Source organism: Scomber japonicus, chromosome 9 (genome assembly GCF_027409825.1).
Source record: "Scomber japonicus isolate fScoJap1 chromosome 9, fScoJap1.pri, whole genome shotgun sequence".
Taxonomy (NCBI): domain Eukaryota; kingdom Metazoa; phylum Chordata; class Actinopteri; order Scombriformes; family Scombridae; genus Scomber; species Scomber japonicus.
In genome coordinates, this window is record NC_070586.1 from 22,104,963 (window position 1) to 22,131,112 (window position 26,150).

General features: G+C 40.4%; 2 protein-coding genes across 3 annotated transcripts; one reads left to right on the forward strand and one right to left on the reverse strand.

Moving 5' to 3' along the window:
* Positions 1 to 3: 3 nt before the first annotated feature.
* ssh1a (slingshot protein phosphatase 1a) lies at positions 4 to 19,264 on the reverse strand. Of its 2 annotated transcripts, none has more exons than XM_053324983.1 (15): positions 18,991 to 19,264; positions 16,895 to 16,932; positions 9,723 to 9,823; positions 7,025 to 7,089; positions 6,162 to 6,283; positions 5,645 to 5,713; positions 5,383 to 5,448; positions 4,898 to 5,092; positions 4,653 to 4,746; positions 4,354 to 4,482; positions 4,098 to 4,144; positions 3,835 to 3,981; positions 2,370 to 2,570; positions 1,571 to 2,261; positions 4 to 1,400 (listed from the first exon to the last, which is right to left on the reverse strand). In XM_053324983.1, exons 1-15 carry the CDS (start codon positions 19,204 to 19,206, stop codon positions 312 to 314), a joined length of 3,270 nt encoding a protein of 1,089 aa, XP_053180958.1. In that variant the 5' UTR covers positions 19,207 to 19,264; the 3' UTR covers positions 4 to 311. The 2 variants fall into 2 exon arrangements, with proteins under 2 accessions (XP_053180958.1, XP_053180957.1); XM_053324982.1 differs by having other exon boundaries at positions 1,559 to 2,261.
* Positions 19,265 to 21,354: 2,090 nt separating this feature from the next.
* Positions 21,355 to 25,440, forward strand: LOC128364378 (D-amino-acid oxidase-like). Its single transcript, XM_053324910.1, has 11 exons — positions 21,355 to 21,402; positions 22,223 to 22,418; positions 22,504 to 22,618; positions 23,023 to 23,099; positions 23,356 to 23,421; positions 24,018 to 24,072; positions 24,170 to 24,274; positions 24,366 to 24,448; positions 24,736 to 24,853; positions 25,131 to 25,229; positions 25,308 to 25,440. The coding sequence occupies exons 2-11, from the start codon at positions 22,225 to 22,227 to the stop codon at positions 25,431 to 25,433; spliced, it is 1,038 nt and encodes a 345-aa protein (XP_053180885.1). The 5' UTR covers positions 21,355 to 21,402; positions 22,223 to 22,224; the 3' UTR covers positions 25,434 to 25,440.
* The last annotated feature ends 710 nt before the right edge of the window (positions 25,441 to 26,150 follow it).

Below are 26,150 nucleotides of genomic sequence, written 5' to 3' on the forward strand. Positions count from 1 at the left end.
TGCCTCTGGTCTCATACGTAAGGCACTTGTTTGTCCATGAATCAAACCAAGTTAGAGGTGAACTGATGGCTTTACACACTTGTCAGATACAGCAATATGACTTTCATCACTGTGAACAGCAGTTTGAGAAACAATGTGGCTAAGGAGTGTACTCTCCTTGTAACGACAGTTGGCATTGTTCAGTTTTTTATTTTATTTTATTTGTTTCTGTAGACTCAACTCTCTCCTCCTCCTTCTGTACATCCCTCCACAGCTCCACAGGGTGAGAGTTGAGGGGGTGGGTGGAGTGCATATAACCTCCACTTGACGTGTCAGCTTCTTGGCTCACCAGGTAGTGCTCTCTCTGGAGTGTGCAGGTCCTTGCAGAGCCGGGGCTGAGCAGAGGTGCTGGAGGACTCCCACTCTAGGCCATGGTCTGGCTCTGGGGACAGCGAAAGGAGTAGTAGTGTTCCTGCGTCTGAGGAGCAGGCCGAGCACAGGTCTTCAGAGGAGAAATTGAGGCTGCCCAATTTAGCCAGTGAGTTGGACCGCTTGAGCCTTGAGGACACGGTTAGGCCTGCCAGACGCATGCGGGTCTCAATCTCCTGCGCCCTCTGACGGACGAGGCCAGGTTTCCCCCTCACGCTGCGCAGACTGTCACTGCTGGAGCTGCGTGTCAAAGTGGAGCCATGAGGCGAGGAGGTGGGTGTGAGCAACCCAGACCCCACCACCCCCAACAAGGCTTCATTGGTCAGTGGCACCACCAGTGGCTCTAACCGAACTTGGCATGGTGTAGAAGATTTCGTGAACTCCCCCGTAAAGCCAGAGAACTCTTCATCCTCCTCGGTATGAAAGGGGCTGATCTTGGACATGTGGCATTCGTGCAAAGGTTTCAGAGAGTGCAAGCTCTCCTGAGACAAACCTGAAAGTTTCTCAAGTCTCTCGGCACGTCGGCGCACCAGACCAGACGTCCGCAACTGCAAAAGGGTCTCCTGTTGTTGGCCAAAGCAGGCCATCCCAGGCGTCTCTTCCTCCAAATCCATTCTCATCAGCTCAGGGAGAGCCTCTGAAGAGGCTGCAGATTGCCTTTTCTCACTCTCTGTGTTTACCTCTAACAAATCACCACTGTCCTTTGCATCCGCTGGGTGCAGTGAGTCTCCTGGCTGCCCCTCTCTCTCGATTACAGCTCTGGGAGGGGAGGCAGTACAGTTGGCACAGTCACACAGAGGGCCACAGGGGTGCAGGAGTCCCACTGAAGGCTGGAGGCTGTCAGCAGAGGTATGGGGTGGTGGGATTGAAGCAGCTGGGACTTCAACAGGGCTGGAGTTAAGGCAAAACTTTGAAGCCAGAGTTGGAGAGACTTCTTTCTGCTTGGACTTAGAATCCAAAAAGAGTAGAGGAGGGATCGATGAAGCTTTTTCCTAAATAACCAGAAAAAAGAAAAAGAAATGTCAGAGGAAGAGTGATCATTTCCATACACTAGATTCATAAAGTTTAACAGTTTGATTCTGAAATTTGATCATATTTCACATAAACTAATACAGTATTGATTAAAGTTTATAATGTAACTCAAACTCACAAAGAGATTAACTGGTGTGCTCAAATGGTTGTTGTTGTTGGAATTTTCATTGAGGGTTGCCAGGTCCATCCCGTTACCCTCCGTATCACCTTCTACCTCCACATCTTGAGTTTCCTCTCCTCCGCCTCCTTCCCCACCCCCTCCGTCATCTGGCTGCATGAGCACCTCCATCTCTGCCTCCTCCTTTTGCACTTCTTCCTCATCCTCTTCCTCCACTGTGCTAAACTCCAGCCGCAGACGGAGCTCCTCCAGGGGTTCCGGGCCACGACTGCTAGTCTGGGCAGCGGTACCCTCTGCTGAAGGCCCAAACGGGGGCAATGGCAGACCTTCTCGCCCATCAAATGCTTCATCGTCCAGCAGGGCGTCGCGCTCCACATCCTCGATTTCTATGAAGACCTTTTCCATGCCGAGGAGAGGAGGGCCACGCACAGGTGTCGAGGGCTCACTGTCCAGTGCTGAGTCAGAGAGCCGGCGGAAATAATAGTTGTTGTAGGCAGGATCGATCTCCAGTGAAACAGTTCTGCATGGGGAAGGGCATGCTGCACCTTTATCAGACAGTGCCTCCTCACAGCAGGGAGACATCCCCGGCTCTGGGGTCAGGTGGCCTCCCTCCTCTCCCCCACAACACTGTGCCAACCCCTGCTGCCCCTCTGCCATCTCACAGTCTGCATCTGGATGCCACAGCTTGTTGTGACGCTGTTTACTGTGAATATACAAATGCAGACGGAGAGAAAGAGGTAAATAACACATTGATTGAGAAAAGACAGGCAGTAAATTAAACTGTGCCAACACATCAAGCGAGGGACTATACCTTGCATCTAGGATTCCCTCGTACTCTGCAAGCTGTCTCATGAAAGCTGGGTTAGGTCGTGTGATGCTCCTCTTTTGCTTGACAAAGTTGTACGCCTTCTCTAGTGACCAGCCGAACTCCTTCATTGCGTAAGCAATAACAGTGGATGCAGACCGACTAACGCCCATCTTGCAGTGAACTAGACACTTGGAGTGGTTCTTTCTGTGGGGGAGAATTATACAATAATAATAATTATTATTATTTAATTATGTATATATATGGCACTTTTCATCCACTTAAGTCCAGAAACTATGCCACAGCCACAGGAACTTAACTCTAGTCTCTTTTGCTCATTCCTGTTTGCCTTTTCACCACATCTGAAAAACTGGGAAGATTAGACAAATTGGTCTGAAAACTGATTACAAAACGACTTTGCCATCAGAGAAACTCACAGTAACAACAACGCTGATTTTTTGTATTGTTCTTTGTATTTAGTGTTGATGGATATAATGAATTGATGCAAACAAAAATACAGAGGTGGAAATGGAGACTGAAAACTCCAGAGTGCCAGAAAAAAACAGAACAGCGTTTCATGGTAATTTATTTCCATTTTAGAACAGAACTGCAATGAACAAAATCAGCAAATTGAGAGTTGTTTTTCTCACTTTGCTCATTGCAACTTCCTCTCTCACTTTTTCGGTCGTTAGCTCTCTTGATCACTTCTCAATATAATTCACTTGTGCTTTAAGCTCATTTGCACACACTGTCTCTCTGTATTTTTGGCTCTTTTTATACTAGTTCTGATACCAGGAATCTGATACCATAACTTTGTATCCCTTGTTCTGATCCTTGTGGATTCCAGTGTTTTATAATTGTAAGCTGTAACAGTCACCAGTTTTGTATTTGATCAGCAATGTTCAGTCCTGCAAAAAACATCCCAAAAAGTCCAGTCAATTGGAAACTTCTGTGGCACCAGGAACTCTGGCAGGGGGGACAACTAAAACAGCAACTCAACTTAGTCAGTCAAAACGCAGAAGTTCCTAAGATCCTAAAACAGTTCCTGCAGTGGAAACAGGCTAATTTTAATAAACTGGTGACAAACTATTTCTTGACCTAGACTATTTTTCTTTAAGTTTCACGTTGGAATTTATAAAGGCTAAAAATTATTAGTAGTATTAAATTTAAATTATTATTGAAGTTACCAAATCAAAGACTGAATGAAGAGTGAAAAAAATATTGGAACACCCGATAGTACAGTTATAGAAATTTAATCGAAAATGTGCTGAAAAGTAATATTTTGGATCAACCCTCCAATGACTTCTTTTGTCTGTCGAACTTTAACCTTCAAATCCTTTATAAATGTGTGAAATGAGATTTTTATAATTTGACATTTCACAATCACGGTCGAGTGTCCCGAGAGGATGAATTGTTTTTATAATCTGATAACTACATGCGCCATATGTTTTCTGTTCCACTCAGGACTCACTTTGCTTTAACAATGAAGTTGTACGTGTCATTCCAGTGAGCCAGCAGGTCAGTGGCCTCTTCATCGTAGACGCGTATGTTGTGATAACTGAATGTGCCTGGAAAGAAGTTGTCTATCTCCCGGGTAACGTTGAGGATATAGCTCACCCTGGGGAGGAAAGATAATGTTAATTCATCAACAACATTCTTTCTTGCTCAAATCACAATGAAAATATGTTTTGCGTGTGGTTATCGTTGCTCCTCCGCAATATAAAAAAAAATTACCCTGACTCTTGCAGCTCCTCCAAGTTAGATGCATTCCACTCAGAACCCTAAAAACAAATGAGGGAAAATACAGTTTAGAGTTTGTTTTTAAATCTCTGTCAGACTGTTGACAGTTATTCCATAAGGAAGATTATTCAAACACCAGTCTTCTTTTGGGAGGGAACGGAGAGGACATCGTCCTATCTAAGTTGTTCACAGGAAACAACAGACGTAACAGATGTTTTGGTGCATGTAAGAGATGGTATGATTGTCCCACCAGGTAGACGTGGTCAAAGATGAGAGTGGCTTTATCCATCTGGCCCAGGATCAGCAGCATCTCATTGTCGATGTACTCTTTGTACTCTTTCAGGTTGCAGTTCATGTGTTGTTCCAACTCTGTACGGATCTAAAAAAAAAAAAGAACAGTTCTGGCATTAAATCAAAAGCATCAGAAATTGTAAATGCAGCCACTGAAAATGTGCACAGATGTGTTTGCTTATTGTATTTTGAGCAAATAAAAGTACACCACAAGAAAAACACAAAACAGAAGCTTAATTCATTGTGCATCAGATTTACCTGTTTGCAGGTGACATTCTCAAGATCCTGGCACGTCATGATGCTTCTGAGTTTGGCTTTAATAAGGCACTCTGTCCTCTCTCTTTCTGAAGGCCTGCCAGAGATGAAGTCTTAAATTTTTGACATGTGGACAACATTCACAAAATAACAGCTGTTTGTGACATCACACACCTTCAACCATAAGGTTGGAAGTGATTAGTATAGTCTTTACATTAAAAATCAGATTTGAGTGTCTGTTCACTGACTTGTCAACAAACATAGTGGGCGAGTCCGGCCGTGTTGTCTCCAAATCCTTCATGGCGTTCCACTCATTGATGCAGCTCTGATCTGAAGCAATGCAGCTCTCATAGTAGCCCATCCAGGTGAGAGCCATACCTCCAGGGAAGTAGTTGTACCTGCGTGACACCTCACATGCCTTGTGCAGCACCTGGATAGCTGACCTAGATTGTGGTGGTTAGGAAAAAGACAGGTCAGAGTTATAGATGACTGAAGGAAGTACATTAATAAAAATACAATGACTGTGCTGTTTAAAATCTATTAAAAGCTCTAAGCAGTGCTCTGCGTGTGCCCTTCAATACCAGCAGGTGGCAAAATGGAGCAGTACAGCATCAACCTGCCTCTTTGCAGCTGAGTGCCACATATGTTCATCACATGCAATCAGGGGATTTATTGTGCTGTGTCATGAAACTGTAGATAGCCACTATGGCTCCAGAGGCTGTTTATAACTCACCACATAGCCTGCACTGACACAGGTTTGAAGACATGAGTCCGACCTGCTGTGTTCACTGTAAAGCCCCTGAGGAGCAAACAAAACAGACGGTCATTCCCTGAAATGGAGCATCATGTAGCTCTATGCATATGCGTTATGTTCATCTGTAGAGTCATGTGTAGGCACAGTGTGGGTAAAAGGTAGATAATTATTACTGGATTAAATGCATCAGATGTCTTCTCTGTCCTTACAAACAGGGGTCACACTGACAGAAGAAACTCACCCATCTCCATCCAGATGGATTTTTGTGTCACTCCACAGAGGTAGCACCATGCCGATCGAACAGCTTTTGCTGGCAGAGGAGAATGAAAATTTAAAACCAGGCAAATGAGCAAACCAAGAAATAATAGAATTACATCTAAAATAATTGTTTGTAGGAACAGTATTATGTCTTAAGCAGTTTTACAAAAGTAATAGATGTGATTTTTTTGTGCACACAAAGGATCATAATTTAGTTCAAAGCTGACAACGCTATAATAAAACAAAGCTCATCAGTGGAAATAAAACTCAAAGTAACCATCTGACTGTACACAACAATCTTTGTGCTGTTCATTGTGTGTAGAGCAGCTCTAGTCCATATTTGAGGCGTTGTTTGCATTCATACATGTAGACAAATGTCACCTTATAACAAAAAGTTATTGGATATTTATAATAAATTATAAATGGCTCCTAACCTTTTGTTTATGTCTATCTACCAAGCAGTGATCATAAAACCCCACAAACAGCTGTAATATTCCTACCAGTCTTTGTTGGTGAAGTCGATTCCCAGTAGGATGTTCTCCTCTGTGTCCTGTCGCCCACTGGTGTACAACACCACCATGTACCGCACACGATCTGACCATGCACTCTCCAGCCTCACCGCCTGCACAGGGACGGACAGATTACGTTTAATACAAAGTTATATTTCCTGTTTACTCACATCCAGAGTAAGAGATCTTGTTTCCTGCTTCGGTGGTAGTAGCTATGTAAGTGCTGCAGAGCCGGATTACATTTAATTACTGTGATATTTAAGGAGTTTCTCTGAGATTGTGTCACTTTTGGCATACAAATTAAAGTATGTTACATATAAGATTAACAATTTTAGTATTAGTATCAGCTTTAAAATTCAAACTTGTGGACTGAAACATTGTTTATCCAAATAAATCTAGTAGGACAGGTTTGTTCTTATCAACGCCCCCTTACTGAAGTATAAAACTATGATTGTACACCACAGCAAATACTATAGAGACAATGAAATGGGCACTCGAACACATTGACCCTCCTGTGTCCAACAAAGAGTCACAGCTGGATGTGCAAAGGAAACTGAATTTCAAACTTGAAGTAATAGGGTACCGGAGCCCTCAGGACGTGGGAGAACCGAGGCGGTAAACATAAAATGAAATAACTGCTTTGCACTAACACAGACACACACCATGGAAACATTTGGTAATGCTCTCCTGAGTGTGTTCAAGCCTGCTCTCATGAGCTAATAATTGCAGTGGGCAAATAAGCATCTTAAGTACACAATAAAATGCATTCTGGTGGGTTTTCCATGCCAGGTTGTTAAGTTACTGGAGTGTGCGTGTGCATGTTTTGATGTATGCATGTACTTCTACTGTCTCACCAGTTTGATTCTGTCCTCCGAACGAAGGATGTTTATCATCACCTGCAGGTGTTGAGGTAAGTCGCCTGTTGAGGAAGATCACAAAGAATATTGATCATTGATGAGCGGTGGTTGATTATAAATGTACATCGACATTCAATTGATAGAGTTTGACTTGAAAGAGAGGTTCTGAAGATGATTAAGTCTGTTTTAAACATTGAGCGAGAACATTATTGAGAAAAATAATGCATGCTGGGACACAATGAGCTCATATACTGAAAGGCATTACTCCAGTCTGTGAAATAACAGTGCTCCCTAGTGTTGAACACAAAAGCTTAAATAGACATGTGATTGAAGAGAAGAGGACTGATTTTGCACAAGTACACTTATTATCATTGTTATTATTATTCTTATAAAACCACAATTCAAGAGCTTGTCTTTGTCTTTCTTACATCCCTGAGCACTTGTTGTGCAGGTCTGAGCTGAGATATGTCAATGAAGCTTGAAAATAAAACAGGGTGTGGAGATCAGCAGGACCAACAGCAACGTGAGGCAGCTGTTGATGGAGAGCGCATTTGTGACATGTCGCAACAGGTCGACACATCATGTCATACTAACTGCTTTTAATTACAGGCATGAAACAGAAAGTCCTCGACTCTCTGCCTGGTCACGCACAGTCCTCTTTGTAAAGTGTGACTAAATTTCTCTTCGCTCAAATGATAATAATATATATTTTTTTTAAAATCCTGATTAACAGTAAACAAATCCTTTTGAAGCTCTGGTGTTAACAACTGCAGACTAAAATTAGCTTGAGGAAGAAATCATGATTCTGACTAAATTGAATTCACAAGAGCGCCAGACGTTTGTCAAACTGGGTAAAATTATCTTGAACTGATGTATGTAAATGCATATATAGATTATCACAAAAGTGCTGAAAATGTCATAAAATCAGAACTCATATTGACTAAATTGTCCTTCAAGATAAAAATAAAAACATTGAAAGATTCAGCTTAATTATGGTAAAACAGCTGTACTGATACAGCTGAAGACTTACAACACATTTCCTACAATGCTGTAAAATGCATTAGTTACTTATGAATTGTTCTTTTGACACAATCTGATGAACACTGTGGCCTATCAGCAGGCTGTGAACATTTGGTATAAACCTGGTTTTGATGGACAAACTGTTTTAAAAGACGAGCGAGTTCATGGCCTTAGTTCACTTGCTCTGTGGACGCCAAGTTGGCATCTGTTCTAAATCATAACAGCTGCAACCAACTAGAGTCTTACACAGAAACATAAATACATCTACAGACAATTATGTATCATGTGTCCATGATGATGTGAAAGGTTCAAACCAGTTCAACCGAGAACCTCGACTGACACCACTCGCTCTACTTCTGCGCCCTATAAAACTCTAGTCTCTTAAAGTGAGCATTCACTGTTTCTCCACAATTAGAAGTTTTTTTTTGTATTTTATTAATTATTTAATATGCTTTTTTTTCTCTCTACAAAAACTTGACAAACAAAAGATATTTGATTTTGTGTGCAGCGGCTACTTTTAGCTTTAATACCTTTATTGAGCACTGTACATAAGTCACAACACTATCTCTTTTTTTCCCAGAAGGCCATGGTTACTGGGAAATCACACAGCTATTTCTACAGCCAAACGTTTTGGAGAACAAAGCAGGACCAGCAAATATGTGGGCTACCTGACAAAGTGACTGGTAGAGTGGACACAGCCACAACTTGCCAAATGGTTTGGCACGGTTTTGGCTGTTGGCTGGCACTGATTTCCCATCAGGCCAGGTCCGCCTAGTGTCTTTAAAGCTAAGCTATTAATCGTGGCTTTCAATGTTTTTGAAAGCCACATTTTAAAAACAGCCTTTGATTAAAGACACTGGCCAGTTCATCGCTCATGCCGAATTGTTGTGAGACCTCAGATTTGAAACAATACAATAAAAGCGGAGCGTCTCCAAATCTATACATTTTCTATACAGTTAAGTCATCGGGGTAAAGTCGGTGTGTAGGGAAGCAAAAGTCTTTGTAATCATCAGCTTCCTTTGGACCACTGCAGTCAAGCACTAATAAATACACTCAGAGTTCAAACTAAAGTCAGCAGCACTGTCCTCTGTAACTGTAGTGTAGGATCAATGTCGTCCTGTTCCAGTGCAGTTAATTTACATGCTGCCAAAAAAATGTTTTACCATCAAACTCAATTACAAATTAAGCTAATTTAAGTTTTTATCATGTCTCATTAATGCTGTCTTTCTTCAGTAAAAATCATCAAATGAACAAAATGTAATGCAGGTGAACTGAGCATAGTCACATTTACCTTCTGTACCCATAACTGAGTAAATGTAGCATCATAAGAAAAATGGAAGCAACTCAAGATACGGTAATAACACAATGAGGCCGTCTTTTAACCGTCAACAGAAGTTTTGCCCACAGTGCTACCATACGCTGGATTTAAGCTCTAATCTGTCTAAGCTATAGGTCTGGAACATGCTTATCAATGAGGCAGCCTTCGTCACTCCTCACAAACATCTGCTGAAGAACATTAACTCATCAGACGAACGTGCAACATAACCTGGACTTAATAACTGTCTGGCGGTCTGTCGAGCAGATTGATGAGATCAAAACAACAGTTTGGACAGACGTAGATAATCAGGTGAACTGCTGTTGAGCTTTGTGAGTGTTGTGGCCTTGTGGGTCTCACCTGCATGTTTGTGGTGAGGATGTGCTTTCTGGCCCTGGTGACTGCTCCCCTGCTGCAGGAAGAGAGCAGCACCCTTCACCATGAAGAAGCTCTCACTCAGGCTGCAAAACAAACGGGAGACATGAGTTATAATCACTGACAAGTAAGACGCTATACATCAGACGCCACTCAGCAGAGCAGCAGCTAAGCCCAAGTATTCAGCTTTAACAGGTCGGTTCAGTTCAGCAGAGGCAGGAAGCGAGATGAGCATAAATCATGGTTGTCTGCTGCCGCTGAATTACCACAACAGCTGAGTGGAAAAGCCCAGCTGCCACGTTACAGAGACAGACCTCAGGTCTCTAGCAGCCATGAATCAAGCTTTGATCCTGAATGCTTATCTGTCTTTTTTCTGCTGCATGGGCTGCACGCAGATTTGACTTATCAGCTCTCTGCTGGCTTGGTCTAATGCAACACAGCCCTAAATAAGTGACTCAACTGCAGGTACAAACATTCACATGACTGAAAAGCAGCAATCACAATAACAGTTCACACCTGCCTGTAAAAAACAAACAAACCTGACTTTCTCAGGTTAGACTTTGGAGCTGTCAACAGATGACATAAGCAAGGAACTGCCATAAAGAGGCACTGAGGTGTTTCCTCCAGGCTGAATTCAATTATTCTGTGTCAGTGAAACACAAAGTGAGCACATTCATACATCCTGAATCTACCTGGCAGCAGGGTGGAACACATGCACACATACTATGTGTGCAGTCTGGCATTTCAAGACATCATTAGCAAAGTATAGAGCTGACAGGTGACAGGAACAAGATCTACAATCCACACTTAAGACAGACCTGTCTCTAAACACAGCTACATAATTGTTGCACTTACCATAAACTCTCAACGTAAAACAGCAACACCTTTATCAGGCTGATATTATTTTGTGATTAAATATGTTAAAAAGTGATCATCTAAACTGACATTAATGACTACAAATTTCTGCATCACATTTTTATGTACAGCCAGCGTCACTAACTACAATAACCCTGACAAGCTCTAAAAAACGCTCAATCAGCTCTCTTTGATTAGACTATCAAAACCCACGTACAGAAGAGCAGGCCTGGGCCAAACAGATGATTTTCTGGGAACAATGGACATCGTTTTGTGCACCTCACAATAAATTCCCTCCACCCCCAGCGCCACAGAAAAAAGTTCCACAGTGACAAAGCATGGGGGTGGACACTTCTCAGCAAGCGCTTTTGTCTCACTTTGGTGGATTTTAGTTTCAGTCTGTTCAGTGTTTGAGATTTACGAGGCTGTCAGGAGGGTGTACTGTCAGGGAATGATGGATAATATGAGGCAATCACAAGAGCAAAAAGAGGGCCACAGCTCCATTACTGTCCAATACTGTGAACAAATCCCTGCTGCTCATTCTTCCCAACTTAAAGTCAGCAGAACTGTGGCACCCGATAACTTCCCGAAAAACTTTAAAATTGCAGACTAGTGAAACCTGAGGATGTGTGTAAATCAAAAACCGACCCAGTGTTTCACAGGCCCTACTCAGACATCCTAATTAAACAGCCTCAGCTCTACTGTCTCTTGCCCTGAGGCACCCTGCTATCAGCCTCTCCACAAACACTAGAACTAAAAATACATCTGGTATCAAAGCAAACAAAGACTATGACAGAAAAGCTTGGTGGATAGCTTCAATGATTCCACATGATTACAACCTACAGCACCTATACCCCATTCACTGTAAAAGACACTGAACGCCAATACGTCAGGCCATTTACTGCAGATGAAGAGTACAAGAAATACAGCTATTACAGTGATTTATGTTCCTTTGAACAGCAGTGAATGATTGGTTTTTTGATAGAAGTGCAAATCAGCTGAAATCATGAAGTGACCCGCCAATCATTCACACAAACACTGAACTAATGAACTAAAACTTGAATCATATTTAAAATCACATTATCATAGTGCCAACTGCATGGACCACATTGTGGTAAAGTTTTGAGTATTGTTCTTAAACATCATCAGTGAAGAACTCACATGCGGTTTATCTCACTCTGGGTCAACATGGCGTTCTCCACAAAATAAGGTAGCATCTTCATCACAGCCTCCTGAATGGGTTCTACAACCAGATGCATCCTGTTGAAAGAAGCGAACCCAGGCCTCTCCAACACGAACTACCTCCTCTTCATCAGCCTCCAGAAACAGTGAGCGAGCAAAGTGCAATAGAAAGACATCGGTGGTTTCAGGACTCTCTGCTTTTGAGTGACAGACTGACTACACTGTCAGTCTACACTCATCTGTGCTGCTCAGTGGAGAGGTGCCATCTGTTTGAATGCCACTCCCTCAGTTTCCTCCTCTCTCTTCTGAGTGTCGGTGTGCGAGTCAGACTCCTGCCTGGAGGGACGTACCGCAGCCTCCACTCCCTCTAACACTCTCCAACAGTAGAAGTTACTCCGTAAAAAAGACATAAAGAGTAAATGTCATTCTTGTGTTTGTTGTCGGGAAGAACAACGGACGTGAGCAAATATCCAGAAGTTTGCAGAGGGCGACGAATCTGGTACAACTCAGAGGAGATGGATTTCCCCTTCCTTGAGCATGGACTCTGCGATTCTGTACTTTCCTATTTCATCAGGTCTGACTCAGTGAAAAATTACCAACAGTCTTCCACTCATCCAGTGCGAAACAAGTCCACCTTCAGGACTGTGCTGTTCTGTCCAACACAAATCCGTTCACTGAGAGCGCTGGGAGAAGTGCAGCCACTTGTTCAACTAGAGGGGGGAAAAAAAAGCCAGACAAAGGCATTGTGCCAAAACTTCCAAATGGGATGTCCTGATGTGCATGCCACCTTTTGGGTCAACAGAATCCAAGGTAGTGCGTCCAGAGAGCTTAACACATGGGCCAAGCATGGATGGAAAGGGCAGTGAGAACTGGCAATCTCCCAAAACTCCCAAATCTCATTATACCCGGGCTTATAAGGGAGGGATTATCTTGTCTCTCTCCTTCAAGTGGCCAGCGTTGGCTGTCACTCACATACACCGCAAAAAAGCCCACAATGTGTTAAGATTATTTGATGGTGCAATGGTTGAGGAAGAACAAGTATGCCTTTGATCTGCAAAAATAGTTACTTGCTTTTTGTAGAAGCAGAAAAAAAATATAGACCTGGTGTAATGAAAACAACTTATGAAGTTCCAACCTAAAAGATCTGTTGAAACTGAGCCTGAAGACTAGTCTCTGTTTGGGGCTAAAATAATGTAGGCTATAACCTTCTTTCTCACTTTCCTTCTCACACTGAGCATGCAAACTCCCCCCGCACACACACACACACAATGAAGTGGCCCAACTCTACTAATCTGGAAGGATTTGCTGACAGACATTTACAATAGCTCTGCGCATAACAAGACAGCCCTCCTATTCTTTCCCGACAATAGGACAATGTTTGTAACACATACTCCATAAGCTGATGTGGGCTCAGTCATGGTCCAGATGGCAACTTGGACGGATCTACATGTCAGGTGCATCTAGAAGTGAAGGGACTAGGTTGGACTGAGGTACGATCTCCACACATGATGAGGCCAAGCTTTAGCAGCAGCAAGCAGAGTTGATGGCATGTCACAGTATTAAGGTATAGTTTGTTGTTGCAGCAGGAGCCAGATGGACCTGGACAGGGCCAAATAAGACCAGATGTCCTATAAGCCACTGCTCTGAATAGCCAGGTGCCGGTATGTGGAAGAGGTGCAGGATTACACACAGGAGGACTCAATACAACAAGGCTGCGTGGCTCCATGGTCTTGGAGTGTTTTGCACACACCGGTACATTGAGGGGAAAAAAAGGCTCCTCTTGGGGCGGTTAGTTGCATAATGCTGGCATTTTCTCACTGACACAGATAGAGGTAGAGAGCGAACAACGGCACAGAGAGGAACAAACCTCCTCGGGTGTTTTTTTTTGTTGTTCTTTTTATTCTGGGGGGGGGGGGGGGGTTGGCCTGCGCATGTAACTGATGACATCATCTGTACTGAATCCCTCCTCTTCATTCTAAGCCCTGCACTCCATGTCTACCTGCATAAAAACACGTTGCCCAATTCTGCCTCTTGCCTAGCTCTGCCTAGTACAAGGTGGTAAGATGAAATCATTCATCGGTTCAGTGCCTCAAACACCTGCATGATGTTTACTTTGGCCTCTGTCAACCTCTTGGGCTTGTCATCATTGTCAAGGTCAGCTAAGAACATCAAGTGCAAATATTCCCACTTGGCAGCCATTTAGCTGTCCATCAATAGACGGATCTATCAGTAGTGTACTAGTTCAGTACACCCTGATCTAAAGAGAAATATGACTGTCAAAATAAAAGACAACTTAATAGGGCTGCCAAAAAAGGCGTTCAATTATTCCTTTGAACTAGGTTAGGTTTGAACTGTTTGAATATCTATTTTTATATCGCATTTTGTCCATAAGAGGGAAAACCAAAACACGGAGAGACATAACTACTTGTATAGGTGTATTTATTTAAACATAAACATTTATTTTAAAAGATCTATAGGCCTACACATGGAAAAATAAAAATAATGTCCTATATGGTATAAATTCATTTAAATACTGTAGACCTGTCCTTAGTTTGACCTACATTTCATTTCAATCAATGAGGTGATTAGGTCTGAAGAATTTAAAAAAATATCTAACTGTGTATTTTGACTGATATTGATATAATGATACTAATATGATTTGCAATATTTGAGGGAAAGATCATTTTTACAGTAATTTCATTTTCATTGAAGAACATATTAAAATGATTATGGTGTGATTTTTGTAGAGATCTGTACCAAACAAAGATGTTTTCTTAAGTCTGCAGCACCACAATATTTAATTTAAAATAGCATTGAGACACACATTTCACCTTTAAAAAATGATTAACTGCCCAAAAAGTGGAGTTGTGTGACTCTTGTCTGTCATGCAGCTCATTCAGTGCAGCGGCCCACAAGAACACATACAAGACAACCAGCCACGGTGGTGCTACTTGTGTATCCACAATTTAATATTAATTTTCACAATCGAATGTCTGTTTGTTTTTTACAATTCGATTATATAATTGAATTTAGAATATCCGTTCACAGCTCTATAACTTAGTATACTATAATATTATGAAACATGAATTGACCTGCAATTGAATTGCATAAGGTGGCTTACCAGACCCTCAGAAATGGAAACAATCTTGAGGCATGACAGGACTTGCATCACGCATAGATCGTTCTGACACACATGCACAGCTGGGGGGCATTTCATAGACTGTTGTATAACTGATAGAAACTAGAATAATGCATTTGGTCATCTTTGGGGTCAGAAGTGTTTTACTTCTTATTATCCAAAAATGAAGTTTAGTGCATATTAAAAAAAAAACAAATAACAAATTCATGCCAAGAATGCATGTTCACATTACTAAAGAGTATTCTGTCAATATTAATGACACACACAGACCTGCACTACCATCATGACAGCGAGGCTTCAACAAACATTAATGTATTTTTCTTACCAAATAAACACATCATTACACATCTGAACTGAAACTTAAATCTCTCCAATAAACAAACTTATTATGGTTGGTTTGCAGTTGGCTTTTCTTACTTTGAAATGGCCCCAGGGACTCACAGATGATTATAATTATTCTTTAGAAAAAGGACTAAGTCACTCTGTCACAATATGAAAAGCACTGATCTCTAATCCACAGAAAACAAAACCATACACAGAAGTGCTGCAATTATTTTTAGAATAAAGTCATCTATCATTTAATTATTTTTGATAAATAATCGTTTTCTGCTGTAAAATGTTTTAAAAATCAGTGATGTCTTCAAATGACTGGGGGTGCAGGGAGGTGGGAGGTTCATTCAAATGAAGTAGTGCAAAAACAGATGTTATATTTTGGTTGAAATTTGGTCCTAGATGTTAGCCTGAAACCAGACGCCTGCAGACATGCTGCAACAACAGATTAAAAATGCTTTAAATATGAATGATTCATTTCAATTAAACACTCTCCAACCAAAATCTGCAGAGAAAATCATATTTAATGTGATTAAAGCAGGAAAGTCAGTAAATCAGTGTGCACTGATCTGTAAATGAATGTGAGTGAAAAGCTTTTCCTTCAGTACATTAAAATCCTGCAGCATCTGAAGGCAGCATTGATAAGTCTCTGAGAAGTGCCTTGCTAGAGTACAGTGCTGTTACACTCATGACCGTTCACTGTGTTCACTTTCATTAAATCGCCTTAAAACTACACCAGACTGCTACAGTATAACCCGCACACATCAGACCGGTTAATTAAAACAGTTCTGCTTTTTATGAAGGAGTTAGCAGAGCTCAGTACAGACTCTTTTCCAACTTTCTTTTTAGCTCATGTTTTATCCTTGAAATGCTATTGTGTAACAATTTCTACACTATGTGACCATGCATGAGGTGAGATACATTATAATTATTGCTGAAATATATCTGATATATTCACTCAGTCCTTTTGCATGCCGCACTGCTGCACATACATGAACCAAAATAGCAGGTGTGCTTGGAGACACCCACACAGTCTGTGTGTTTCAGACCTGCCATCTTGCACTTGTTGTTGCACTTATGCAGTTAAAACAAGGTTTTTAATGTCTCAGTTCAACTACAAGTCAAATAATGACGTTGTACCACAACTGGCATGGTGGGAGAGGTTCATTGTGTGAACTCTTCTATTTTATGTCACTACAACAACCAAGTATCAACATTATAATCAACTTTCTGTCGACACATGCAGTACATGCACTTTGTGGAAAAGCTAAAAACAAAAAGCTGTGGAGATGCCAAAGTGACTCAACTGATGATACATGGATCAGGAACATGTTTATCAGTCTAAGTGCTGATAAAAATACAGGCACACCTGTCAACATATTACCTGAAAAACTACTGAGAATAACACAGTTTTACAGTTGGCTATTATGAATTGATGACTATGCCAACAAGACAGACAGGCAAGTTTTATTACACTGACACTCGGTTGTTCATTCGTTGATGCCAGCTAGTCTGCCGCCACTTCAGATTTCAGTAAATGACTCAAAGACTGATGCAGTCAATCTGTCAACAACACCTGTTCATAAAATTTGACCTACTTTGCCATGTACCATGCAACAGAGGTGCTGAGCTAAACTTTGAGTAAACTTACCTTTGATTTATTCGCCGTTCATCTTCACTCCCAAAGTCCTGCAATACAGATAAGAGGAAAAATTAATACCACACTAGACAGACATTAACCATTACTCTGCTGATCACAGTCCTGCATCTTTTCCTGCTTAAAGCCCACCACACTCAGTAACATCAGGACGAAATCCATATTGAACAGTTTTGGAGCACAGTGCAGCAAACCTGCGTTTCATCTGCTTTAACAGGGTTGCTGTGTCTTGTGTTTTTGCACCAAAATACAGCTCCTAGTCTTGAAGCTTTTAATGGAGAGACTGTGAGTCATGTCTAAAATTGTGATTTACCAAAACTCACCCAGTCCTCTTTGACCAATTTAAGGTAAATCCATAATTTTGTTTGCTTTGTTGTACACTGGTGAGCTATGGTGCATGGTAAGTAAAAATAACACTGCAACACTCAATGTGTTGATATTCATGACTGACTTTGACAAAAAGTATAGTAATTCATTTAGGAATAAATATCAAATTCTGACTGGGATAATGCTTAACATACAGGATTACACATAACACATAAGCGGGGGTAACAATTAAGGAATGTAAATGATGAAATCGTATTTCTGGCCACTGAAATACGCATATGAATGTTTATTGTTGGAAAACGTGTACGTGGGATTTTATTTAAGAACCAATTATTCTACAATGGGAGTAACACACACTTCATTTCACTTCAACTAACTCTCTATAACTGAGTATTAGGAGAAAAACTCTTATATATTACCAACATTTCAGCACCTATTTCATCCCTGTTTACCTCAGCTCCCTTTCTCTGCACCTCCTACTGTAGTACTCCACCACCCCACCCGCCCCTCATGAGTAGATGACATCATAGCTGCAGCAGCTTCCTGACAGCTTTTTCTGTGCAACCCGTAGACCTCGTCAGGCTGCAGGACTACACAGCAGGACCAGGAGGTACAGGGACGGAACCCAGTCAAAATAACAAACCACGTCATTAAAAAGGAGCAATCTATCTGCAATGAGGACATCTGTTACAACATGCGTGGTTTTGAACACCTCAGTCTATTGAAAAAGATGTATACTGCCTGACTTTGTTTGGATTAACCCATCTTTTGCTCAAACACTGATGATTATACATTAATTATCAAACCTGTATTCTCTGATGTTGTCATACAAGACAGGATGAGGTGAGCTACTGTAGTATACTACAGTTGGTAGTTAGCGCCCCCACCCGGCAGTGCATACGAAGAAAATAACTATACTTGAAAATAGCAATGGGAAGTTATTTTGAATGATTATAAATGAGGCAAACACAATCACTTATTCTTGCTTTGTGGGTCCAGAAACTACACAGCTCAATCTCTCCGGAGTTATACGGAGGTATTAGGAAGAAATAAGGGGGAATCTTAAATCATTTTCACATTGAGTGTTTATTTAAACCGAAATAGCTACTTCCCCATCCTCCCTATGAACCAAGAGGACAACACTGTGACACGGAAATCTCCTGTTTGTTGTCCGTTAATGCGAAAATAGCAACCGCGATAAAACAACCTCTTATTATTGTTATTATTATTATTATTTTGAATCCTTAACGCCAAAGTAATGTGAATTTGACTATGAGCGGACTGCAGGTCAGGTTGTTAATGTCGTTTGGACTTTGTGCGGGCAGACAGTTTGATCAAAACGATAAAGAAATAAAACCTTTATTTCAATGTCAGCCAGTCACATCATAAACAGCTAACGCTAGCTGAAGCTTATATCATTCATAAGACACTTGCCAACTACTGCTAACGTTACAGTTATTTCTTTATTAATACTACTATATTAACACCTCCAACCAAGCTAACAGATGTCAGGCTTTTTAAACTATTTAACAGCTCTACTGGCATATGTGTTAACCATCGATATATCTGGTTATTATTAGAAGTATCGAAGACGATGCTAGCTACCGCCGGCTAACGACCTAGCACAACACGTTCACTAACGCTGCTAATTTAGCTTCAATCAACGGGCCTTGTTCACCGGCTACATCTTTCCAACTCTCCCTCATCCTCTCCACCTCACCCACACCAGAGAAGCATTTCTGTTAACCCGGCATCAAACTGACCTCTCCCGCGGTCGTCGTGGCTGTGCTGGCGGTGGATGCGGCGCTCGGGGTCGGGGACCGCTGCAGAGTAACCAACGCCATGGCTGGAAGCTGAGGATGCACCGGCCGGCCGCTGTGGCCTGGAGAGCTGCTAGCTGCTGCTGCTGCTGCTGGGCTAACCACACATACAACTGATGGATGGACGGATGGATGGAGAGGAGCGGTGATATCCTGCATGCAACGCTATCTGTGCAGGAGGTGGTGCCTCCAAGGCTCCGTCCATCCCAGTGGAGCTTTCCTTTAGATTATTTTATCATAATAAGATAATAACAACAACAACAATAATGAAGCAAGGAACATATTGCATACCACCTGTAAACAAGGCAGTTCAGGTATAAACACAAGAAAGTCAAAGCAGTAGCTATAAAAAAGACTATATACACTACAAAATACTTGAATTTAACAAAATACTCTTTAAACTAGTGAAATTACCGACGTGCCTGATATTGGTACCCTTCCAACCTTTTAAAAAATAATAATTTTCTCTGTAGTCTATTAAATTGAAACTGACAGAAGTATGGTGTATGTCAATCTTTATTTCACATTGAATATAACTGGAAGTTTGCTTTTGATTTAATTACTTAACAAGGCTACAATAAAATCAATGAACATGGCTTGGCCAAAAATATTTGTTCCCTTATTATATTGTAGCCCAGCCCACATAGGCAATAACTGCAGTCAAACGCTTTCTGTAACTCTGAATAATGTTTCTACATTTGTCCACTGGTAGTTTGGTCCACTCGTCTTGTGCAAACTGCTCCACTTCTCTCAGGCTTGATGGATGCTGTCTCCTAACTGCAATTTTCAGCTCTTTCTATGGATGTTCAGTGGGAATCAGACTCATAGAGGGCAATTTTAGACCGGTCTGTTCATCTCATCCACTCTTGAGTGCATTTTGATGTATTTTTTGGGGTTATCATCCTGCTGGAAGACCTATGATCTGTGACTAAGACACAGCTTCTTCTGATTTCATTATGTCTTGCACAGATTCAAGGCACCCAATACCTGAGGCAGCAAAGCAATCCCAAAACATCACTGTAACATGAGACAGTATAGTGTTCTTTTCTTTGAAGGCTTCATTTTTTCTTCTGTAAATGTGGGGTTGATGTGATTTACCAAAACCAGTGTTGGCAGCAGTGGTTGCAGGAACATCAAGCTCTTTGGAGATGGTCGTGTAATCTTTATGTTGACCATTCTCAGCTATTACCTTGTTTCTAATGTCTTTAAGGCACTCTCTAGTGTTCCTTCTGTTTTCCATGTTCAATGTGATGCCCACAGTGGCACACTTGTAGTTTAAAACACAGTAGTCTGCTATCACTACAAATAAATTATTAATATAAGGGTGATAATAATTTTATCCAGGCTATTTGAGACTGTTTTTGTAGAATAAGCATGAGTTTAGTTATTTTCACAACCTCTGCAAACCAAACATGTATTGATTAATCTGAATCTTACTTCAGATAAAAGCTGCAATTTGGATTAACTAACTAGGTTTTCTTCTTAGGGTCCTCAGGGACCCCAGTCTGTAGTCCTTGTATGTTAAATATGTTGGTGGGATGAGGGTTAAACGTACCTCATTTTACAAGGTTATGAATTGTGACATGCTACCAGGGCCTACATTTTAAAGGAATTTGGACCCACTGTAGGAATTAATATCTTCAAACACTTTAGTTGTGATCTGATTTTTGAATAAGCAATCATGTTTTCTCATAACAGAAAAAGACTGATTACATTAAGACAAATGTTACCTTGAAGCAAGTCTTATAACTTTTAGTGCACATGGTGCTTGAGGAATATAAATATACCTGTGGAACAATATCTTGAATTTGATGCTCTCTGGTGAGGCATCAAGCTGTGTTGCATTTGTTACAATAAAACTTGAGAAACACAACAGTGGTCATAGTTTATATAATCCACTTAGAATTACCTCTATAACGTAAACATGTAAATTACAAGTTTATTTATGTAGAACATTTTAAACAACCGCAGTCATCTAAAGTGCTGAAAAGGTTAAAAATAACTTAAAACAGTGGACAATAAGGATAAAAAATGACATTAAACATAATAGATATTTATTATATATGTGTATATACACATACACAAATATGGGCTTACTATACACAGAAGAACTTCAATGTGAAAAACAAAATAAAGATTACAAAAACTGCATATCTACGAATATGGAGTAAAAAAATAGATAGATAGATAGATAGATAGATAGATAGATAGATAGATAGAGATTGATTCAGTGCTGCCCAGCGTCGTGTCTCCGCCCCTCGCCCATGTGACAGCTTCACCACTGAACTTCACAACTTCACACGCTGAGGCAGACTTCAGCCACTCTTGCAGTGTTGGACTAGTGTACTACCGGAGGTAAATCAACATTTTCTGACACTTATACTGATGCTGTTTTGAGTAATAATCTGTAGCTACCATGTCAGTATTTTATCTGCACGTTTAAAATGCAACACTTCAATTTCCACACTAACGGTTTGCTTTAAAATGCTGCTCCGCTAAAGTTGATTAATCTTTTGCCGACATGTTGCTCACCCTGTTACATAATGAAGATCAGTGTGTTTTCAAAGTGGGGTCCATAAGTGATTCAATAAGTAACACAGTGACAGAATGTATGTCTATTTTGGTCATAGGTTTCATACACAAAACATCTAAAAGCGAAAATCTTCTCAGGTGATTGACGCTGGGACAAAATCAAATGGGTGTCCGAAATCTAAGCTGTCAGTTAAGGTGTCCTTGACGTGAAAACGTTTTAGAAATGCTGATATAGGTTATTAAACTCATATTAAAAACTACACTACATATTCTAAACTTTCTTGAAGTGCCCAGTTTTATTGAAGAATTCCCTCAACAATGCAGTCTATGTAAGATAGTGATCTACACTGAGTAATATTCATTTGGATGTGTTTCTATTATTTTTCAATTCAATATGTGCTGTAATAATAGTACAGTACTAACAATAATACAATATATTGAAAAATACATTGTTTTATGATAGGCTATACATACAATAATAGAATAATACATTTCTAATCATACCCAATCTTGTGTAATATAATTCAATGTACATAAAATAGATATATCCAGATGATCATGTCCTCCAAAAGTCTGTTTCCATACAGGAAGCATTCATATGTAAGTCTCAGATGTAAAAGTATTGTGTCTCATGTTAATTCAGATATGCGGGTGGCAGTGATCGGAGCTGGAGTCATTGGCCTGTCCACGGCTCAGAGCATATATGAGCATTATCACTCTGTTGTCAGCCCACTGACTATAGAGGTGTATGCAGACCGTTTCACTCCACTGACCACTAGTGATGGAGCTGCTGGCTTCTGGCAGCCATACCTCTATGACAAGGGCAACATCCAGGAGACGTAAGTGTTTCCTCTTTCACTCCCTCTTTATGTACAAGAACGGGCTGTCATTTTAATGCTGCCTTCTGCTCCTCTGCACCTTTAGAAAATGGAATAAAGAGACATTTGACTACTTGCTGAGCTGCCTCAGTTCACCAGAGTCCATAAAGATGGGAGTATTCCTCCAGTCTGGCTACAACCTCTTCACTGAACCAGCACAGGTGAGTAAAGCACTTGGAACATGCACACTTGATTTGACCTCTAGGATAAGATTTGACCATGCTTGGGAAGACTTTTACAGCTGAGAGCAAAGGTACTGTGCAATGAAAATGCAGATAAATGGATGACAGTTAAAGTGTACCCTGAGATAACGTACTCATCACATACCAGTGGACTATATACCATAAATACAGTCTATTAGTATTCAGCCTGGCTGAAAGTAGAGCTTTGTTCAGCTGCACAAGAATGGGGCACCAGCAATGCTTAGAAAACAATAACAGTGAGGCCACACTACGGGTAAAACTCAGGGGTTAATTGAGATTCTGTATCCTGACTGTTAACTAACACAGACATGTTGAGGACATAAAAGACGATATCTTACTAAGTCACTTGTTTTTGACTGCAGGATCCATCATTTAAAGACATTGTCCTGGGTTTCAGACAGCTCACAGAGCGAGAGCTGCAGATGTTCCCTGGATACACGTAGGTTCTTGCTAAAAGTTTATAGATGAAAAATGTATCTTGATAAAAGCTCATCTCCTGAGCTTTTTTCAAGTTACTGTTTAACCTAAATGTTTAGTTCATGTGCATTATCCATATTTCTCTCTGTTTTGATCTTACTAAACAGTATAGTGGCTATTCATAATACAAGATAAAAAGATATGAATGATCAAATTATTCTTTGTCATCACCTGTTGCACTCTGACACATGTATATCTCTTCTTATCCAACACTTTAGTTATGGGTGGTTCAACACTGCACTTATGGTGGAAGGAAAAACATATTTACCTTGGCTGATGGATTGGTGAGTGATTAACTTCTTTTAAGTGACCTTGCATGGCAGTTTAGTTGTGTCAGCATTCCTGAGTCCTGGGTTGACTATTTTATCACCTCATAGTAACATCATTTATTATCAAATAAAAAGATGGAAGGGGGAAAAACACTTGTGTTATTTAAATTTTAATTTTGTTGGCTTTTAAAATCCTAATTTTCCTCACAAGATATCACAAAAGTGTTTTCATTTTTGTAGTGTTGTTTGAATGTTATCCCATAGTGCATTGCAAGTAGTGTGCTTTCAATGGCCAGTAATTGAGAGCTAACTAGCATCATGAATTGTGTAGACATGGGAAAAAGTCATATTTAGACAGCTGCCAGACATAAATAATCACCCAATTAGTGTCTGAAATTGTTTTTGTTTAATTCTAGCCTGACACACTATAAGTCATCTACATAGAAAGTCTCACAGTGTAAAAAACAGCCCTATACCCAGATTAAAGCTTCACCCACCCAGTATCCAAACTGGTTTAGAAAGCTTAAGTTTAATAGAATTAAAATAAGCTTGTCTGTTAGCAGTAGTTTTCTGGTGTTTGTAATGTCCATCTGATTCTGTCCTATCCCCAGGTTGCAAAAAAGGGGTGTGAAATTTTATCACAGGAAGATTTCATCCTTCAAGGAGGTTAGTGAGGGATTTTTATATTGTATTGTAATATTGTATATGCACTTAGGGAAGATACAGACGTTCAAAATCTCTTATTGTGCTTGCCTGTGTTTAGCTGTCAGAAACTGGGGCAGACGTGATAATAAACTGCACTGGAATAAGATCAGGAGACCTCCAGCCTGACCCGGAACTCAAACCGGGCCGGGGACAGATATTGAAGGTGAGAATGAAACAGTTCAACGGTGTTTTCAGTTTATATAACCCACTTTAAAGGCAGCATGGGAATAAATATTGCTAGTCCTGTTTTTCAGGTGGATGCCCCATGGTTAAAGCACTGGATTCTTACCCACGATCTCGATACAGGGGTCTACAATTCACCGTACATCATTCCAGGGTAACGTCAGTGACACAATGCACTGATCATTACTGCAGGAACATACTACTTATCTTGTAGTGTTTATAGTGATGACTAGTAGTACTTCTTTACTTTTAGATGTATTTTACAGATAATACAGGTTTATAATTCACCAGCTCTATATATCATTTTGCTCAGTTATGTTTTTAGTGTCATGTTTACTACTGGCTGCAAAGGTTCTGCTGTGTTGTCCATTTACACTGCAGTGGTGTTTCTTTTAGTATTTTTGTAGCCTGAAAACAAGAGTTGTTAATTATTGTCTGCAGGAGTCGTCATGTGACTGTCGGTGGGGTGTTTCAAGTAGGAAACTGGAGTGAACAAAACAGTTCCATTGATCATAAAAAAATCTGGGAAGAGGCTTGCCAGCTGGAGCCTAGCCTCAAGGTGAGATATCAAAAGATTTTTTGTCTAAGAGGCCATAAAAAGACTTTGTTACTCAATGATTTACAATATAGGCTGAGTCATATAAAATTGATACATCTGGATTAATATGTTACTGATTCTAATCAAATCAAATCAAGATTCTTCAAAGTGCTATGTAATACTAGTACTGGTAGTTTAGTACGTTATACTTTAGTTTATTTCTGCATCAATTTTTTTAATATTTCAGAAAAAATGTCAAGCTTCAGAGAGATTGAGGCTTGTTGTTCTCTAACCTCAGCATGCCAGGATAATGGAAGACTGGTCCGGTCTCAGGCCTGTTCGCAGCAAAGTTAGACTGGAGAGGCAGACTATACCGTCTGGAGCAACTTCGTTAGAGGTAATCCATAACAGCTGATCCGTACTCTACATATGAATATTGATCGTCAGTTTCTGATACATCATGGTTCTCATTCAGGTGATACACAACTATGGCCATGGAGGTTATGGACTCACCATTCACCGAGGCTGCGCTCAGGAAGCAGCGAGGCTCTTCGGTCAGATTGTGGAAGAAAAGGGGAAAGGGCCAAAAGCTCGCTTGTAAACTTTTATTGTCTGTAATTAACACTCAAAGCAAAGTGATATTCAGTATCACTTATCTTTGGAATAACTACATCCCTTCATACAACAGTGTTATGTATATGTAAGATGAAAGACATCTAGAATATGAACAGTAGAGAAACTTATTGATAATGATTATACCTGATAGATAATCAATAATAACATGAATCCGCTGCTCATTTTGAAAGATCATTTACTACAGTATCATACACATTTACATCCAGTGCATTGACAAGAATCTGTGCACAGACACTTAATGCAGCATGATATCTCAAACACTGGCAGGTAGGAGTCAGCTTGTTGGACCTGTGTTTGTTAATCTCTTTTTATTTTTAAACAAAACTTTGCTCAGTGTGTTTACTGACTGAATCAGACTGGGCGAAGTCCATCTCCACATCACCTTTGTTACAAAGACAACAGTTAAACCAGGTATTGATACATTATTTACAGAGAGACAGACTGTAACATCCTGATAAATGTTTGATGTGTCTATGTGTGCACAGCCTCAAAGTCTGTTAAAGTAGAGCGGTAGATGCAGAATGGGTTATAGATCCTAACATCATATACTCATGTTAACGTCTTTTTTTTAATAATTTAATTCTTTCTAAATAGATTGAATAGGTTTTGGGTGATTTGATGAAAATATTCTCATTTTAATCACCTAATACTTCAAATTACATGTCTTCTAATGTAATGCAGG

Bases quoted from the DNA above. Each gene is read 5' to 3' on its own strand.
- ssh1a (XM_053324982.1), bottom strand. From the start codon at position 19,206: ATGCAGGATATCACCGCTCCTCTCCATCCATCCGTCCATCCATCAGTT. The intron at 6,284-7,024 runs GTGAGACAGTAG...GTCCCTGTGCAG, and splicing joins CGGAGGACAGAATCAAACTG to GCGGTGAGGCTGGAGAGTGC. The intron at 2,262-2,369 runs GTATAGTCCCTC...GTATATTCACAG, and splicing joins GAGGGAATCCTAGATGCAAG to TAAACAGCGTCACAACAAGC.
- LOC128364378 (XM_053324910.1), top strand. From the start codon at position 22,225: ATGCGGGTGGCAGTGATCGGAGCTGGAGTCATTGGCCTGTCCACGGCT. The intron at 22,619-23,022 runs GTGAGTAAAGCA...TTTTGACTGCAG, and splicing joins TCTTCACTGAACCAGCACAG to GATCCATCATTTAAAGACAT. The intron at 24,073-24,169 runs GTTAGTGAGGGA...GCCTGTGTTTAG, and splicing joins AGATTTCATCCTTCAAGGAG to CTGTCAGAAACTGGGGCAGA.